At 45.7% G+C, this 17,960-nt stretch overlaps 2 protein-coding genes across 2 annotated transcripts; one reads left to right on the plus strand and one right to left on the minus strand.

Moving 5' to 3' along the window:
• Positions 1-2,318: 2,318 nt before the first annotated feature.
• map1lc3cl (microtubule-associated protein 1 light chain 3 gamma, like) lies at positions 2,319-3,243 on the minus strand. The gene is made up of 4 exons (XM_083980071.1): positions 3,092-3,243; positions 2,912-2,967; positions 2,713-2,819; positions 2,319-2,599 (listed from the first exon to the last, which is right to left on the minus strand). Exons 1-4 carry the CDS (start codon positions 3,147-3,149, stop codon positions 2,419-2,421), a joined length of 402 nt encoding a protein of 133 aa, XP_083836197.1. The 5' UTR covers positions 3,150-3,243; the 3' UTR covers positions 2,319-2,418.
• A 2,843-nt stretch (positions 3,244-6,086) lies between these two features.
• On the plus strand, positions 6,087-17,858 carry LOC310992574 (uncharacterized protein). The gene is made up of 4 exons (XM_083980661.1): positions 6,087-6,794; positions 12,716-12,935; positions 13,873-14,166; positions 14,343-17,858. Exons 1-4 carry the CDS (start codon positions 6,489-6,491, stop codon positions 16,898-16,900), a joined length of 3,378 nt encoding a protein of 1,125 aa, XP_083836787.1. The 5' UTR covers positions 6,087-6,488; the 3' UTR covers positions 16,901-17,858.
• Positions 17,859-17,960: the final 102 nt, after the last annotated feature.

Below are 17,960 nucleotides of genomic sequence, written 5' to 3' on the forward strand. Positions count from 1 at the left end.
TCCGGACATCCTCAACTTGAAAAAAACAGAAACATCAGCTGGTTGTTTGGAGTCAGTGTGACCATAGAAACCAGCGCAGAGAGCACCAGTCTGCCTCTCAACAATGTTTCATTTCATTTTCATGTTCCACTCAGAGTCATGTGCTTCTCCCTCATCAGCAGGACGGACGCTTGCTGCCACCGACTCACTGGATTTATCAGTCAGCCTCGTCATCTCCTCACTCAGCAGCAGGACAGTTCATGTCTGATAAAGTCCAGAGGCGCTCTCTTGTGTCTTGATAGGTTATTACAGTTATTGTGTTTGGATATAGACTCATATTAGAGCCAGTTCTAGCACTGGTTGTGCTGTGTTGCAGCTACAGCACGGGGGTTAGTGTACCACCTACTCATATGATCTAAGTTGAACCAGTTCACCTTTTCATCTGTTGATAAATGGTGGTTTTCAACCTTTTCCAGTTGTGACCCTGAGATAATAAAGTCAAGTCTTATCTGTGATGTGATGTCACAGATCAACCTCAACCTAAGGGATGTGAGCGCAGTAAAAGTAAATAAGTCAATAACTGCATCAATTATTAAAATCCAATTTTAAACCTATACTTTGTTGTATTTCGATGTTGTTTGACTTCATGTGAAATGTGGAGATTTCAAGGCCCAAATAAGGATTAAAGCAGCTGTCGACAGTAATTTAGTAATAAGAAAGATGGATGGCAGAAGTAAACCTCCCTCTGGAAAGTTTAGGTCCTCTCTGGGGTCAAAACAGATAATTTACAGCTGGCAGAAGCTCCAGGCTTCCCCTGATGATAATGTATTGACAGAAAACTGCTGGAATGGCCACAGTGGTGTGAAGTGAGAGGCAGCATGACCGCGTGGCCCTGTGTTTCTGTACACTGTGTGTTTAGATAGCTGTCGCCCTCCTCCAACTGTATATCTCTGCTTTACAATGTTTCCTGTTTCCTGTCGTCCTCCAATAGGGCGTCACTATCTTCCCCTTGTCTCTTTTCCTATCTTCCTTCCCCCCTTCCTTCCCTTGTTTGTGGAGAGCAGCTTCTCTTGTGTTTTCCTTCTTCTGTTTCTTTGTTTTTCATCTGTATTCCCATCACTGGCCTGACTCGTTCTTTCTCCCCCTCTCTCTCAGTGTTTTGGGTCACGTTAGTCCCTCAGATGTCTATAAATAACACCCCCCTCCTGCCCGGCCCTCTGACACACTGACCCCTGTCGATAGTTGACTGGGTCGGGCTTATATAACGCTGTCATGTGGAGGGAGTGCCCCTTTCAGAAGCAGGTGAGGAATGAGGCACCTGCATGTGTGAGTACAGTATGCATATGAGAACACAAGCACACAGGGAAATAACTGGACCTTAATCACAGCCGATCATCCTTCACTAAAAAGCACAGAAAGATTGTCAAACAATGTCTGTTTTTGATTTTTTTTTTTTTACACTATATGAAGCCGTTGGACCTGTTTCTCAGCAGTTATGCATTTCAACCGCAGTAAAAATGCAACTCTAAAAACAAAGGTCAAGCCACTGTAAAAGCAGTTTGCATGCACAAAGTCTCCCATAAAAACATATCAGTAAATATCACACAAGTCAATGAATTAAAAGGATAAGATGTGTTTATTTCAATAGTGACAGCTGGATTTAAACACATCAGAGCAGCAGCAACAACAGCCTCAAAAGTCCCTGCAACAATCTGCGAGAGTTCGGTGCACATTTCACATTTTCAAGGGATGATGAGGCAATCAGGGAGAAGAGAGGAGGAGGTGGGGGGATAAGTGCTAAGAAAGTCTGATTACCAGTCAGATTCTGCTTTGGTAGAGTGGAGGAGAGGGTGGTGGTGGTGGTGGTGGTACTGGGTCTATACCCTGAACTGGCAGTGCCGTTATGTGAAAACTGGTTTGCTTGCACTGAAGCTCAAAGTTTCTGAGGTTACTGAAGGACAAATAAGATAATATGTGTCATGTAACAGGTAAAAATAAATAATAATTTTAAGATTTTCTGTAAGATTTTGGAGCAACTGAAAATTATTGCAATGCTAAGAGTCCATTGCATCTTCATTTTATATATAAAAAAGAAATAATCAAACACTCTGTGATGACTTCTAATTTTATCTCCCTCAACATGAATCATTAAATCAGCCAATCAAACAATCACTCAGTCCTAATCAGGGAGGTTTTTGTACACATAAGTCCACTTCTGGCTAGTTGAGGTTCCTGGGCAGTAACAAGAGGGACATAATGATTTGTTGTGTTCAGTCCATTGTGGTCCATGAGGTAGTCTGAGATGCAGGTTTGTTGCTAAAATACTGGACAAAAACAGTCTCCGCTTGGCTCAGTTCGTCCTTGTTTTCCCCCCCAGTTTGGTTTTGTGGTGTCACCACCATTGGTCCGGGTTCAGTTCGTCTTTCATCTGCCTCAGGCTCAGCAAGGAGGCCGAGGCGCTCCTCCGAACATCTCCTGTGAGGCGTAGGTGATGTAGAGGAAGCCGTCGGCGTCGCTGTAGCGGGAATAGACCTCCCTCATGCTGGAGGACATGCAGGACATGCTCCTCTCTGCCACCAGGAGGAACAGAGCCTGAGTGGAGTCCAAGGCGATCTTATTCCTGAGTGGAAGACAGAGGAGGGAAGAGTGGGTGAATGATGGCACAACAGAGAAGGGAGTGGAGTTTGCAGAGCAGAGGAACATCCTAACAAACACAGGGCACAGATCATTTACCTGAGCAGGCAGAGGAACTGACCCAGGGTGAGCTCGAAGGGAACCAGGAACTTTGTTTTGTCCAACAGGGGGAGAGTCTTTTCACGGATGAAACGTTCAACAATCACCTTAGACACACACACAAAAAAAAACACATCAGCTGATGGTCCAGTCATACGATTAGTAAAAATGACTCAATAAAGACCTGAAACCAACTCACAGGTAACTTGTTGGGGAATTTGGACCGAATGCTGCACACTTCGTCTTTTCTTGTTTCTAAAGGGAAGTAGGTATACACATGTTACACATCAGCCATACACTGTACTATAGGGTCTTTATGTTAAAGCATGTAGGCGTCCCAGTTGCAGCAATCAATGGATCAGCTGACAAAGTGACTCACCCAGGCATTTCCTCTGCTTGAAGGGCATCATCTCCATGGATTTCTCAAAAGGAGCCATGTTGGTTGGTTGCTTGGTTGGTTGCTTGGGGCGGTTTGCAGAGACCAGAGGTGATGAGGTTGGTGTTAGTGGTCTTGCCCGGGCTGACGGTGAAGTCCCCTCGGGTGGAAGTAAGCAAACCCCACTGAGAGGCTGTGACTGGTTGTGTTTTATAGGAGGCAGAGCTGGGAGGAGCTGAAATGTGACACCAACAAACAAAGACAAAGACACACTCCTCGTCCCAGTTGAGAGTGTGTGGATGCATCAGTGTGTGTGTGTTTGTGTGTGATTCAAGCTGATTCACACATACTGGTTATCTCAGAGAGCATTCTCACATCTGCTTGTGATATTGGTGCTGCTGTCACGTACACATTTGTACAGCAGGGGTACAAACATGTAGAGTGTAACGAGGGCAGCAGCCCACCATGTGAAGAGAATAAACAACACATGACATCAGTAATGCGGGGTCACACAGAAGCTGGGATCTTTTTTTTTGTGAACAACTTTTTTATTGCTTTTAAAGGGAAACAAGTACATTAATCCGATAAAGGTAAAAGGTACATTGCTAGAAGCTGGGATTTTTAAACATCCTGGCTCTTCTGATAAGATCTGACAGCACTGGATTCAACCTCCAGTTAATTCCTTTGACCTCACTATCTGATAGGCCTATCCATTGTCATCATCATCATCATCATTGTATTATGCAACATGTTTCTTACAGCCACTGTGTCTCCAGAGTGGAGCAAACAAGATGTCCGTACCTGTTCTTACTTTTCAAGTTTCTTTCTGCTATTTTACGTAACATTTCACAAGGGGGAGTGATGCCAAACATTAGCACTGCTGTGATTTACTGCTAAAATTAGTAGGGGCCTATATACGTAGGCTTACATCACAACCTTGAGTGTGATATTGCTTTAGGCCCACAAGTGCCATATTAGGTAACAGTAATAAGCAACAACAGGTTGTGATTTATTTGTTTATTTCATGATTTCATACACCAGGTGAACACGCACACAGCTCCAAGCAACACTAACCTTTTCCTGAACTTCACACTAGCTTGTGTCTACCTGTGTTTACCTCGGGTGTGCGCTCAAGTATCCAGGTTTCTTTCCTCCCTTTCATCCTCTTCTGACGACATCACATAATCTCGAGTCTTTTCATTTTGCAGTTTATAGTACAAGGCCTCTTGTAATTATCTGTTGTATATTGTATAATGGCTCCTTATTCACTTAGGCCTGCAACATTCAGTAAAGGGTTTCTGTGGCAACAAAACTTACAGCTCAGATGTAAATAGTAAACTGTTATTGGTAACATGTGCTTTTATCACTATGATAACTTCAACTGTAGTGGAAACAGGTTATAATCAAAATCTTTATCTGCAGATGGAGTTTGCTGCGTTGCCATTTAATTTTTTTCCAATTGTTTTCCTGAGAAATGAATGGACAAACAGCCAGATACAGTGAAAATCTATGATCATGGTCACTGGCTGTAGCCTAGTTTGTGGTGTCATCTCTGTTGCTTTAACAGGTACAGTTTGCACCCAGGCCCCGTCCAGCCTGTGAAGCCTGTTGTTGTGTTGAGGGTGAAGATCTCCCCCTGCTGGCTGAATATCGGCCATGACACTCAGGCCACTGCACTGCACCTGTCAAGGCGCAGAGCCTGAGAGCCACAGTAAGTATTAACATCAGTCATTTTTTATTTCCCCCCAGCTGTTATGCGTAAACTTTGTTGATAAAAATGTAATTATCATTTTCCAACATGTGAAATTATACAATTTTTATATTAAAGAGGGATCATTTCAACCATTTAGTATTGAGTTCATATCTGCAAAAAAATGCAAAGGAAGTAAAAATACACTGGGTTTACATTAGTGTAAAACTAAACTAAATCTGATTAAATTACTGAGCATGGCTGTAATTTCCTGCCAGGTTCATACTGACCCTTTAGTCCTGCAGTGTGTGTATATTGTGTCACAAGTTGTGATCAAATCCTAATGCACACAACACATTAATCACAGCTTCATCATAATATCATCTGTCACATTATGTAGAGGTCACATTATAAACATATTACCAGACACACCATCCCTATATGCATTGGTGGAATAAATATTAGGTTTCAGCCTGTGTAAAAAAAATGTCTTGCATGGTCTTGTATTCAAAATATCATTAAATATTACTTAAATCAAACCATATATTATGAGAAAAGCCAAGACATCCAATGCAGAGGTAGTGAACCCCATCAGTGTTGTATTTCTAAATTATTTGTTACACTAATGGAAACTGCTTTTTGAATATTGTAGCTTCACATAATAATAATCCATCAAATATAATGAATTTATCACACTGATGATTTTTCAGTCGTCTGCCTCCACAGGTGTTTTCACTATGAGACTAATTAGATCTCCGCCAATTATTAAATTAAATAGTTTGATTGACACCTCTTTCAGCCTTTAGTTGATTTCTCTGCATCTTTTGGTAATCTAATTAAAACCAGGCCAGACAGATTGGAAACACCTGTGGGTGAGCAGAAGCAGCTTTTATTTTGTAAGGTGAATTTAATACTAAATGAGCAGTGGAGTAAAGTTAGTTTCCTGTGAGGTCCAGCCGCACAAGCACACAATGGGTTTGGCCCAGTCTAATAAAGTGGAGCGGGCTCTGAGCTTTGTGTACTCGGTTACATTCCTCCACTATGGGAACGGTCTGAGAATGGGAGTGTTTGTCCTCTGCCATGATGTACAATCAACTTGGACAGTCGTGGGATTTTTTTTCTCCCCCCCCCCCCACCTTCTCCGTGCGTCCATTCGAAAAACTTCCCCGACCAATCTGGGTGCAGGTCTGCAGCAGTGGCTCCTCCTCTCTGCTGCCTGCTCTTGCCTGCTCCCACATGTAACGCTATCAGCCTCCTGCCTGTCTGTTGCATTGTCTCTTTAGGGGACTGCTGCTGCGTGGTGTGGAGCCCGGCACCATGGTGACTCCACCGGACCGGGAAGCTTAAAGTGACATAAAGAGATAGAGGACAATGTTGGTAGGGGATCGAGCCTGGATTGATATGAGGCATGGCTCGCTGATGTTCCTCCAGGAAAGCAGAGGATTCATTAATTCTAGTCTTGTGCCAGTCAGCGCTGCTGCCTGAAACTGTGGAGCTGCATGGCACGGTAGCCTACAGATGGTGAGGATTATATTCTCCTTGACGTTACGTTAATTCAAGCGGCTGCTATGACGCTCTCGCTGGTCCGGACCCGTGTTGCTCTACCTGGAGCTGCTGGCCCCTGAAAACCATTTGTTCCTGTCGACCTGCTGGTGCGCGGCGGTAACTGAGCGGCGGTCAGCGGTGCGCCCTCGCTCCGCCTCGAGGAGGATGGCCACCGGCCGCCGCGGCTGCACGGTGAACTCGCTCTGGTCCGGCACCGAGCGCGTCCGCATCGGCGAGCGCCTCAAAGCGACGCTGGCCGGGGTGCTGGAGCTGGAGCTGCTCAGGTGCAAACACCTGGAGATGGTGGACGCCGCTCTGGAGGACCGAGCCTCCGCTGCTGCCGCCAAAGCCGAGGAGGCTCCACGGGCGGAGGAGCAGGAGGAGCAGGAGGAGGAGGAGGTGGGGAGCGGAGCCCCGGAGAGCGCCGCCTCGGACGCCGAGCATGGCTCTGCGACATCCCGCAGGCAACAGGTCAGTCAGTGCGTCTGTCAGCTCATAGCCCGGATCTGTACATGACGAGATTATTAAATATGGATGCGGGGTTGATGATGATCTGCCAACAAGCGCCAGTCCCTCTGCGGCTCAGTAGACAGATTTTATCGCTGCCTGGCGGCGCATGGCTGTGCTCAGGGCTGAATACCCAATTGATTGAGATGGTGCCAGAGACCATCCAAGCATGCAAGCCCGATCATTATACACAGCGGCAGTGTGTGGCCGTCACATGGAGCAAATGTCATTGAGGTCAGGGCACCGGGAGCAGCTCCTGGCTGGCTGGCCCTGTGCCCTAGCTGCCTCAAGGTTATGAGGCAGCAGCAGGATGTGGTGATGGGCTACATGCGCTAAAATCAGATCAGGTGTAGCCAAGGTATTAATACACAAGTCAGCAACCAGACACTGCTGCATTGTTTGGCCGTGGCCCTGTGAGCTCATCAGCTGGAAAGGTCACTTTGGCACCCAGTTTGCATTCAAATCACTCTGACCACAATATGAAGGTAGACTCCATCACCTGGTGTTATTTTGTCTCCATCCAAAAAGAAAAGTGTAGATTTTGATCTTATATGGTGAAATCCTGAATGCTCCAGTGGTGTGTGCAACCCATGCAGGAGCCATTAAGCTCTAATGGAGCACAACTCAGTCTACTCTGAACTGACTTTGCTTATTCTTCAAGCATTAAATTGTAGCCTACCGCCTATATGACAGTTATACTGGGGCTCATTCCCCAGTGAAATGGGTCTGGTGCCGCCCCTGGTGATGTGACCTGCTCAGGAAGGGTTAGGTTGTGTGATCTCAGGATCATCTTCAAACGCACAGAGAAAGACAGACAGACAGACAGAGAGAAAGAAAGAACCCCTTTTCCCAGCCGTATCCTGAAATGGATACTCGGGTCGTTTTGTGATGAGAATGTGGGGAATGTGGGTTGACATGTAATACAGGGGGGCAGGATGTGAACCAGGTCTCATCCTGAGGCCTGGATAAGGAGGCTGTCTTTGGTCTGGTCCATTATTACCGAGAATGAACTCACACTGAACCTGTGAGGTCAACAAGATGTAACTGTAACATGTAATGAATATATTAGACTTTTCCCTGAACAGCAGGATCATATTGGGATAAATGGAAAAAGAGATTGAATGTCTATTGGCATGAAAATACTGACTCATGAACAGTGGATTGATTAATTAAATGAGAAATGAACAGCTATATAATCCAGTCATATTTCCTTAAGGATTTGCTGCCTTCTTTGTCTTATGTGGTAGAAAACTAAATACCTAGAGTTCTGCATTGATTGTTTAACTGTAGCTAGACCTACAGATGTCATCTTAAGCTTTGACATGGGCACATTTTAATTTATTTTCTAACATGTTGTTATTTGAATCCCAAGGGAATACCACAATGGCATCTGTTCACAACACAACAACAAAAATCATCATTCCCAGATATGACAAACCTGTTGAATGACAGGTCCATGTTGTGATAAGTGAGCATTTCACCAACTATCTTGATAATTGATTGATTCATTAGATCTTTTTTAGGCAAAATGAGCCTGAATACAACTTCTCAGTGAGGATTTTCTACTTTGCTTTGCCCTTTCCAAAGGTAAACTGACATACGCTAAAGGTTGGAGAAAACAAGCTATTTGAAGACATCACCTTGTATGAAACCTTTCTATTTTCAGCAGTAAAGTCACTCTGCAACCAAAAACATCATCAAAAAATAAAGATGCACTGACATTTTCTTTGGACATAGCAGATTCTCTGCGACGCATGCATAGTAGAGCGCTGTGACGTGTGTGTTGTTTTCTACTGAATCAGTCTCTCGTGGATTATCTCTGGATCATTCCCAGATTTGACAAAACACTGACACGTGTCCAGGATCTCCTGGTGTTGGGAGTGTTTCACCTCAGGTATTACAGTAAATGGGTCATTGTTGGCTGCATTAATAACACTCCATTGTCCACAGAAAGTAGCAGATACTTGATCACAGTGGGTTTATTACACTTTGGATATGTGCGCTTGGTAGCAATGAGTGGTGTGAGTCAGTACCCTGCAGCACATTAAAACATGTTGTTTGAACCAGGCCACTGTGGAAAGGTAAATTTATCTGACAAAATTACATGAAATCGTGGGCTGCGCTATAGAGAGAGGAAAACAAACTTGAAATATTAAAAATCTTGTTATCAGTGCAGGGACTCAGATCGCAATCCCATCTGAGCGAGGGCTTCTGCATGGAGGTACGGCTCATAATGTGCTGCCTTCCCCACCCGCCCACCCACCAACATCTCCTCTGTAGTTCCCCCTGTGGTGTTGAGATATCCTGCGGAGAGGCCGGGCAGCATTGCTCATTCTCACCTCTGAAGGGAGCTGCCGGTGTAGCAGAGCAGGCTGGCACTCTGCCCTCTGCCCAGTGTCAGCCTCCGCCAACACACAGGCACATACTCCACTCCATATTTGCATAAATGGAGACAAATTGTTGTATTTGCTGTTGAAAAAGTGACCACATCTAGTTTAAACACTGCAGCAGCTGGAGAGAGAAAAATGGGAGAGGCAGCAGAGAGATACCTGCTGTTTTATTTACTACCATTAAGGTGGAAAGGTTAAGTGGAAAAGTAGAGGTTTCCTCCTCAAACACATTATATTTGTTTTATCTGAAATTCATTACTTGCTTGCTTCTAAAAACCATGGCTTGTTCTGCTTTCAAAATATGACTCGTTTGTAAGCTGTGGATTAGGTGACTCATAATAGAATGCGCTCTACTTTAAAACCAGCTTTTTTTTTGTTTTGAATTAAACTCTTGAATTATGATTCACCTTTCCTCTCCTTAATAGCAGAGAGAGAGAGATTACGGTTGTATGGTGTCATCTGTGAGGGGAAAATATGACTCTTTTTATCTTTTGTACCATGTGTTGACTCCCAGTATCTGTTAAACACGCAGGGTTTGGAAACAAGTAGCAACACCTGTTGGAAAGCGAAGCCTCTTGGAAAGAAAGAGCATTTAATTTGCATAGATATGTTTTCATATCATAACTAATTCAGTTTTGTGCAATGGAGCCTGTTTTTGTATAAATAGAACACGCTTTGATTTCCATATGAAGTATTCTGCATATATTAAAACAGTCGAAGAAGAACTTCACCCTCAGAGGAGTTCACAACTTTTAGTAACTTTTCTTGCCTTCAGAGCAGATGTCAAGGCCAAGCTGGCGAAGTTGTCACTGTTGTATTCAAAAGTAAAACTCTCTAGGATAGAGCAGCTGCCAATAATTCACATATCCATCAGAGCTGCAACAATTGGTTGATTAATTGAGAAGACAGAAATGTGCCTTTTCTTGTTTTAACAGTGTGTTATATTAAATATTTTTAGTTTGTGTCTCCGCTCCATCTGCAGCACTGTGTGCGCTCTCACTGAAAACAGTGTGTCTTGAAATTAGGTTTGAGTATTGGGTGGCATCATCTTACACGGAGCCATTACCCTGACCTGTGGAGCATGACTGCCTTTGTCTCTGGGTTTAGCCTCAGGATCCTTCTGAACTCACCCCCACAAAAAACAAAAAAAAAACAACTGTCTGCGTCGTCGATGCAACTTGAACGATTTACCTGAATATTTGAGGAAAGTCGGAGCACATTGTCGCCCCACATGACGATCAAGCAAAAGATGCACAACTTGGCCTGTCTAAAAATTTCAGTAGCACATTAATGATACATGGCACAGTAAATAGCGTGCTGTGTAGGTTGAGGAAGTACTTCCATCCTACACTGTTTAACCAGTTTATCCGGCCTCAACATAACTACGAGTGCAATTTGTCTCACTGTAACGATATTATGGCCTCAGTGAGAGGAGGTGTGTTGCTTGGGTGGCAGCGATCACTGTTGAGTTATTATCCAATCGACCCATGCATTTCCTACATTAAAGAGCCGCTGTGCTGCTCTCTAACAGGAAGGCATATCATATAACAGCGCTCTGAGCAGACCCCCACCCACTTGTCTGTCATCTGCCTATGATTTGATCAAGCACTGGTCTCTGTGTAACATTATATCCTGAAATGCATTATACTGTTGAGGGATAACACAGAGGAGCAGGGGTTTGTGTAGGAGAGGAGCAATAATGGATGTTTTTGCAGATACTTGCAAATTCAAGGGACTTTTTTTTAGAGGATTTATTTGTATCTTTTAATCAACATATTAAAGCGGAGAAGGAAAAATCCTGATTTGGGGCTTGTGCAAGTGCAGAATGATAAAAATATGAGCTTTTTTGGCAGTTGGGAGATGAGGCAAAAAGTAGGATTCAGCAGCGGAGAGGACATGGATTCAAGTGACAGTCGCAACGAGACTGGATTTGTGTGCGCTCAGGCTGAGGATGAGTTAAATATTTCTCTGGGCCTGTTGTGCTGTTGTGGTTCTGTGTGGGAGGAGAAGCGAGCGAGAGTTAGAGAGCGAGCAGCTGTAGCTATGGTGAGTAGGGGGCGGCTGGCTTGAAGGATATTACAGAAGCGGTGGGGGGGGGGGTGGAGGGGGGTATTTGTCATGGGGACTGTGGGGGTGGTGGGGGTCCTTCAAGATGCCCTTCTCTCTCACCCGGCAACCGCTCACCCCTCCCTCCCTCCCTCCCCACCTCATCCTCCCTCTCTCCACCGCCTTCACTCAATCAGTGACTCACACTCTTATTTCTCAGTCTCTGTCTCTTTTTTTGTCCCTCTCGCTCGTTTTGGTCACCCACTCAGCCACGTCTCACTTTTTATTCACCAATAAAAATAAAAAAAATTGAAAGAAAGAGAGAAGAAAGAAAAAGAAATAAGGGACAGGAGGGAGTCAAAGCTCCCTAATCTGTCAGAGCTGATATAAGCCTAAAACAGGTCAAAGTCTGAAAGTCTATCTATCTCCCACCTCTTTTCCTTCCTCCCCTCTTTCCTCCTTAGTCCTTAGCCCCCACCCTTTCCTTTCCCTTCTGTCGCTCTGCCTGCTCTTTGTTACGTCATCTGTCTTCCCCCATTATCTTCTGAATCCCCCTCTGCTCCCGTCTCCCCAGCAGTGAGTCACTACCTGTATTGTTCCCTCGGTAACAAGGGGGATTGATCAGTGCCACTCACAGTGTTTCTGTTGTCTGGGCTCGATCAGTCTAATGCAGGGGCTCTTGGCTGCTGTCCTGCAGGGGTGGGTTAGGTTAGGGGATTTAGAGGATAATTGGAGGAGGGGGTTTTCTCCACCAAGCCTTTACTAATTTGGGAAATGGAGGCACTTTGCTGACATGACGGGGCGACTGCTATTCTTGTTATTGTGTGTGTGCGGGGGCCTCATTCTTGGCTGTTCCGGTAAGAGTTGTGTGACGTCATTGCGTGTCTGGGAAATTATATCATGGACACACAACGCTACAGGTCCAATCACACTGGTATAAATGTGTCTCCATGCTGCTCCATGGGGTTGTGTGTTTAACTCTGTACAAGTTCTTCACTCACACTCACTTCACTGACAGCTTTAGTTAATAGTTGCTTTTGAATATTACCATTCTTTACAATAAATAACAATAGTGGTATATAATTCATAGGAAAAACCTTCGTCTTCTGGACAAGAACTTAAACTTTTGAGATTACATGAACGTCTTCCACTGTTGTGAAATTTCAGTTTTAACAGCGAGGCTCTGTGATGTGTGTCACAGGCAGTAATTCCTACCATTAAGCCCTTGGGTGATAATGCCCCTTGCAAATTAGACCAGATATCATCTAGGTAATTTTGTCACTACTATTTTGTAACAGCTTTTAAACATTGTCTTGTAACCACTTTATGATTGTAATTCTTTTCTTATTTTGAGTTCAGTTATTCCCTTCAAATGTTTGTCGCACATATTGTCATAATCACAGTATTTTGCTAAAAATTCTCATTGATTTTGTCACTTTTTTCCCCCAGGCCCCCTCTCCTTCAGATATAACAGTGTTGCCCTGTCAGAGCAGCCCCGAGGACTGCGTCAGTAACTCAGGCGATGGGATGGTCCACTCCTCATCCGCAAGGGGAAGTAATTCACGCTGGTCTACTCTGTCCTGGGACGCTCCCTCTGACCTGCTCTCTCCTCCGACCCCAGACCCCAGTGGTACGGTCCACCTGGACAGTGACTCCAGACCTAGTTCAGGTAAAAAATGTTTGTTCAGTGGAAAAAGTGGTGGGTAGTGTGTGATAAGAGCACTGACCTGCATGATGACCAACAGTCTGTCACCTTCTGTGAAAACCAGAGCTCACCTTGTGTAAGAGAAGTCCCATTAAATATTAACCATACTCTTTTTTTACTTGTGTTTACTTGCACTCTTTGTGACTTGGCACTGACTCTTTTTGCTGTCAGCTTTTCAGCCTTTCTTGCCAGACTCTTATCCAGTCTCATTGTTACTCTGCTCTCTGTGTCTCTACACCCATCTCAGATATTTTTCTCTCAGTCATGCACTTAGACACACCAGCTATTCTTTACTTAAAACTGCAAGCGAATCAAGTCGAACCTAAAGCTTAAGTTTGTTTTGACAGCTAAGTCTGCTATTCTTATAAATCCAAACTTAACTCAGATATTTTTTTTACATACATGTTTTTAGAGCTACCTACATGTCCCTTGTGCTATGACTCCTTCCTTCTGGAATTTATGCTAATGAAGTTTGAGTTTCTGTTGGTGATGTCGTCTCTTTGTTGAGCTAGTTTTTACTGACTTCACTAACTACTCACTTTATACATCCAAACCAAACACTGTTGGTACTGAAAACATTCCTCAAGAAAGACATACCACCAGATAACCAGTGCCTAGAACAGAAAATGCAAACCTATTGGTTGACTGCGCAATAACACACAGCACTACAAAGTAGCAACATTGTTGACAGCCATAACTTTTTATTTATTTTTTACTGCTTATTAAAATTATATTCAAGATGCTAGTTTAAGACCAAGCAAAAAGTACAGCTCCTGGTAGTTGTATTAAATATGCGCAATATACCACAGAGGTTAGGCCTCTACCAGTACCATTAATGTCAATGAGTGTCACGTAGAAAAATCACTGGAATATTGAATTTTATCTCCTCTCATTTGTCAAGGTTTCTACTCAGTGAGCGGCAGCTCCCTGTCAGACTCTTGCTACTCTGTGTCCAGTGAAGCTGCTCAGGGAGGATTGGCGCCACCAGCCAGACCTCAGAAGCTGTGGGAGCAGGTTCCTCCATCTACTGACCACACTGACACCGTGTGGTCAGATGGTGCGTTGCTGCAGCAGGAGCAGCAGCAGCAGGACCCCAACCAGCAGCAACAGGACCACAACCAGCAGCAGCAGGACCAGCCTGTGCTGCAGAACAGTCAGGAAGAGGCCGAACCAACAGAAGGGACCCAAGTTTCAGGTGAGCAGGTGCAGATAAGAGAGTACTGTCTTGTAAATCTTCCTAATGTTCATTCAGAAGTGGAAACTGAAGGTCGTTCTGGTTGTAAATCTTAGTTTAGTCTGGGAAGGGTTTGATATGTAAATATTTAGAAAATTATGATATTATGTCTGAAATTCTTCTCTTGTCTTTCACAGTACCAAGTGACCTTGAAGAAACGGGTCTGAGCTTTTTGTCCGACCTCTGTTCAGCGCTTGGTGATTCCCTGCTCGTCTCCCTCCTAAAACTTTTGGACCCAACCTCCTCTTCCTCAGCTTCCTCACTCCATCCGAAACCCCAGCTGGACCCTCGCTACTGTACTGACCTGGTGTCCCGTCGGACCAAAGAGGTTTACCCCTACCCCAGCCCGCTGCATGCCGTGGCCCTCCAGAGCCCCATCTTCACTTCACAGAACCAGGACCAATCAGCCTCTCAGAGTCCTGAAGGAGCTCAAAATGATGAACTACCAGAGTCCGACACTGACCCTACGCTGCCTTTCCAGCCTCAGCCGCCCCCCACCCTGGCCTCTTTCACCCAACTGGAGCAGTACATCACCCGTCTGGCTCATCAGTACCGCAGTCGGGCGACCTCTTCCACCTCTGATCTCACCTCAGCTGTCGCCCCTGGTCCCGTTGCACACAGAGGCCTTTGCACCCCTGGCAAGAGTCACGGTTCCACGCAGTCTCTTTCTGCCTTCGAGAGTCGCAGTACACCCTCCACTGTGGCAGGGGGCAGCATCACTCCCTGTAAGTCACTGTTGGGAAACTCAGCCAGAGTCAGCCTCAGCACGACTGGGAAAAAGGCTACGAGGAACTCAATCAACCTGGGTAATCTTCCTTCAGCAACCGGAGAGGACTTGAACATCAATCTTCATCTCAACCTTAACTTGAACCTGGTCCCTGGTTTAAACTCTAGCCGGGGACTTGTGGATAATCACAAAAATGGCAGTTGTGGAGCATTGAGAGGCGACTTCACCACAACCGCTACTGCCTCTGCTTCATCGCTCTCCTCCACGACGCCCACCCCAGCACTTCGGGCTCGCCCTCGCATTTCAACTTGTCCGAGCAGCCTGAGCCACCGCAGTTCCCTGGAAGTCACATCGGGGTCTGGACAGAGTGCTGGTTTTGGGTCGTCGTCAGCTTTCTGTCGCTCGTTAGACTGGAGCAGCGGCGCTCCAGCCGAGGCTGCATCATCAGCGTTTGGTACAAATGCTGGATCGGCTCCGGGGTCTCAGCGTAGCAGCCTGATCCAAGAGTCGAGCTCTAGTCCCAAGTTGAGCGAAGACTCGCCAATGGTGGGAGAAATATCCCGCCTCTCGGGCTTGTCGAGGGCAGTTGTGGTCGGACTGATGGAACAAGGAGTGGAGCTGGATATCGACTGTTTTCAAACAGATTCTGCAGGCGAGGTGAGGAGTCACAGTAAAACTCACCTGACTCCCCAACCAGATCAGTCACATGACTACACTAGACTCACTGACCTGAACCCCCAGAGACCGATACAGCTTTCCCTCAGCGTCACCCACTCCCCTCAGTCTCAGTCCAGTCTCACCCCTCCTCTCTCACACTCTAGCAGCCCCATACACCCGTACCAGTCCATCCATATTCCCTCTCCTCACTACTCCTCACACTGCCACTACCAGCAAATCCCTTCCCCGTCCGACCTTCCCTCTTCCACTGCGTCCTCCCCCGCCTCCCGCGCCACTCCGAGGGGCCGCTCCCCTCCACGGCCTCTCCAGCCCTCCCCAATGGGGGCCACCCCTCTCTCAGTTTTCCGACGGGACATGCCCTTCCAGTGCTCGCTGCCCCGCACCGGCACCAGGACCTCCCCTTCAGAGCCCGGCGGCATCCAACCAAGAGGAGGATCGCTTCGACAGAGCGGGGGAGGAAGCGGAGGTGGCGGCGGCGGGTGGAAGAGGACAGAGGGGGAGGGGCTTTACAAAGGAAAGCATACCTCTCATAAGTTGATCAGGGCAGCCACGGTAAGCAGTTACGCCAAGAGAGAGGACTACAGCTCCATTTGGTGCGAGGAGGAGCAAAGGGAGCGAGCAACTTCTCAAACACCAAGAAAGTCCTCCAACAAACTCTGGAGGGGCTTTGAGGGACGCTTGTGGGGCAAAGAGACAGAGAGTGAAAGGGAGGAGATGGACAGAGCCGAGTACGGCTACGGATGGAGGAGGAACAGTGTCGGCAGCTGGAGGAGGGAGCACCGCAGGGCGAAGGCTTCATCCAGCAGTCATGACAAGAGGCCAAAAGTAGATAACTCTCCTATCTTCTCAAAGAAGAGGGGGAAAGAAGACGGGGAGAGACGCAGCTCCAGCCTCAGGCTTTCCAGAAGGGCTTTGTTCAGGAGCGAGTCGCAGGGTCTGCTGGTACCTCGTAACCACAGCGAGGGCCCCACAAAGCGGGGACACTGGGTCTCCTCGTTAGACGTGGGGCAAGGAGGCATGGGCATCAGCAAAGACGAAGGAGTCAGACTGCTGAGAGCAAAGGAGGAGGACAAACGTCTGTCGTCCACCGCCAGCCTCTTTAACCTGTCTCGCTCTCAGAGCCTGGAGGGCAGCTGCCACTCGCTTTCCCCTCTCTCCTCCCCTTCGTTTTCTCCATCCCCTCCTCCACGGATGCCTCTCCAGCGCTCCCGATCGCTGAGGGACTTAGGGAGGAGAGTGTTTGGTTCCATGAGATCCCTGAGTCTCAAACGGAAACCATCCAAGAAGTGACATTTGTACAATAAGTGATCATGACTATAGATGATTCTTTCATGTGTTACACCAGTGACGGTTGGTATTATACAGTATTTCATGTGAAAAGACGTGCCATCGTTTCTTGATTATTAAATGATTTGTGATCGATTAGATGGAAAAACTTGCTATGATACTGGCCATAAGTTATATACCAGTCCTTTCATCACTCACCAACATGATGAAAGTTCCTCTCAGGCGTATAAGTCTGTAAAAACCTGCTGTTAATTTTGTTCTTGGCTTACCACATTCATCCCTGTGAGGATTTTGTAAATTTTTATTGACATAGCCACTTTTTATACCCTCCCATAAAACTACATTATGTCTCTCGAAATTCTCCAAACAGGTTTCTACGGCTTAATCAGAGTGCAAATAATTGCACTGCCTCTCCCAAAGTCTTTCTTTACCGAGAATGTAAATTAATTGCATAAGTGAGTGAGCTGTTGAACATAGCATGACCTATAGAGGAATATCAGTGAAGAAAATGTATGGGTGAGGAATTTATTTTGGGTGCTGCAAAGAACTACACACCTTTTTAAGAACTGTGTGTGTAGGTTTCAGTGGAGTTTTTCAGTGTGATTACGGTTTTTAAAAAGACTTGACATCTTTACAGGATCAGCATTCTGGGTTCCTTTGGTGACTTAATAGTAGCCTAATTTAAAAAATCCTATATGATCTTATTGGCTATGAACAGCATCGTTAGATTTTGGTTGAATCCCCCTTTTACCATGAGTATGAATGTGTATGTGTACACTCCTTCTGCATGCTGCTCTGTGACTTGTTCAGTGATTATAGCTATTGTGAGAGTGTGATATTCCTCTTTGTTTATGGGCAATATTGCCTCTGAAGTACAATCATATTGGCCAGACAATGACCAAAACCAAGCAAATACTCTTTAACTTGATATTGTGCTCAGGATTTTCAAATAAATATTGAATGATTAAAATATTGATTTGAGACAACATGTGGCTTCTCATGGCTAACGAATAATAAAAGAAGCTGATGACTAAAACTTGTTGTGTGCCTGGACTATCTACAT

Source organism: Trachurus trachurus (genome assembly GCF_905171665.1).
Source record: "Trachurus trachurus genome assembly, chromosome: 10".
Taxonomy (NCBI): domain Eukaryota; kingdom Metazoa; phylum Chordata; class Actinopteri; order Carangiformes; family Carangidae; genus Trachurus; species Trachurus trachurus.

Coding starts and splice junctions, on each gene's coding strand:
- map1lc3cl (XM_083980071.1), bottom strand. CDS start 3,149: ATGGCTCCTTTTGAGAAATCCATGGAGATGATGCCCTTCAAGCAGAGG. Junction 2,968..3,091: donor CAAGCAGAGGAAATGCCTGG/GTGAGTCACTTT, acceptor ACTTCCCTTTAG/AAACAAGAAAAGACGAAGTG. Junction 2,600..2,712: donor CAGTTCCTCTGCCTGCTCAG/GTAAATGATCTG, acceptor TCTTCCACTCAG/GAATAAGATCGCCTTGGACT.
- LOC310992574 (XM_083980661.1), top strand. CDS start 6,489: ATGGCCACCGGCCGCCGCGGCTGCACGGTGAACTCGCTCTGGTCCGGC. Junction 12,936..13,872: donor TGACTCCAGACCTAGTTCAG/GTAAAAAATGTT, acceptor TCATTTGTCAAG/GTTTCTACTCAGTGAGCGGC. Junction 14,167..14,342: donor AGAAGGGACCCAAGTTTCAG/GTGAGCAGGTGC, acceptor TGTCTTTCACAG/TACCAAGTGACCTTGAAGAA.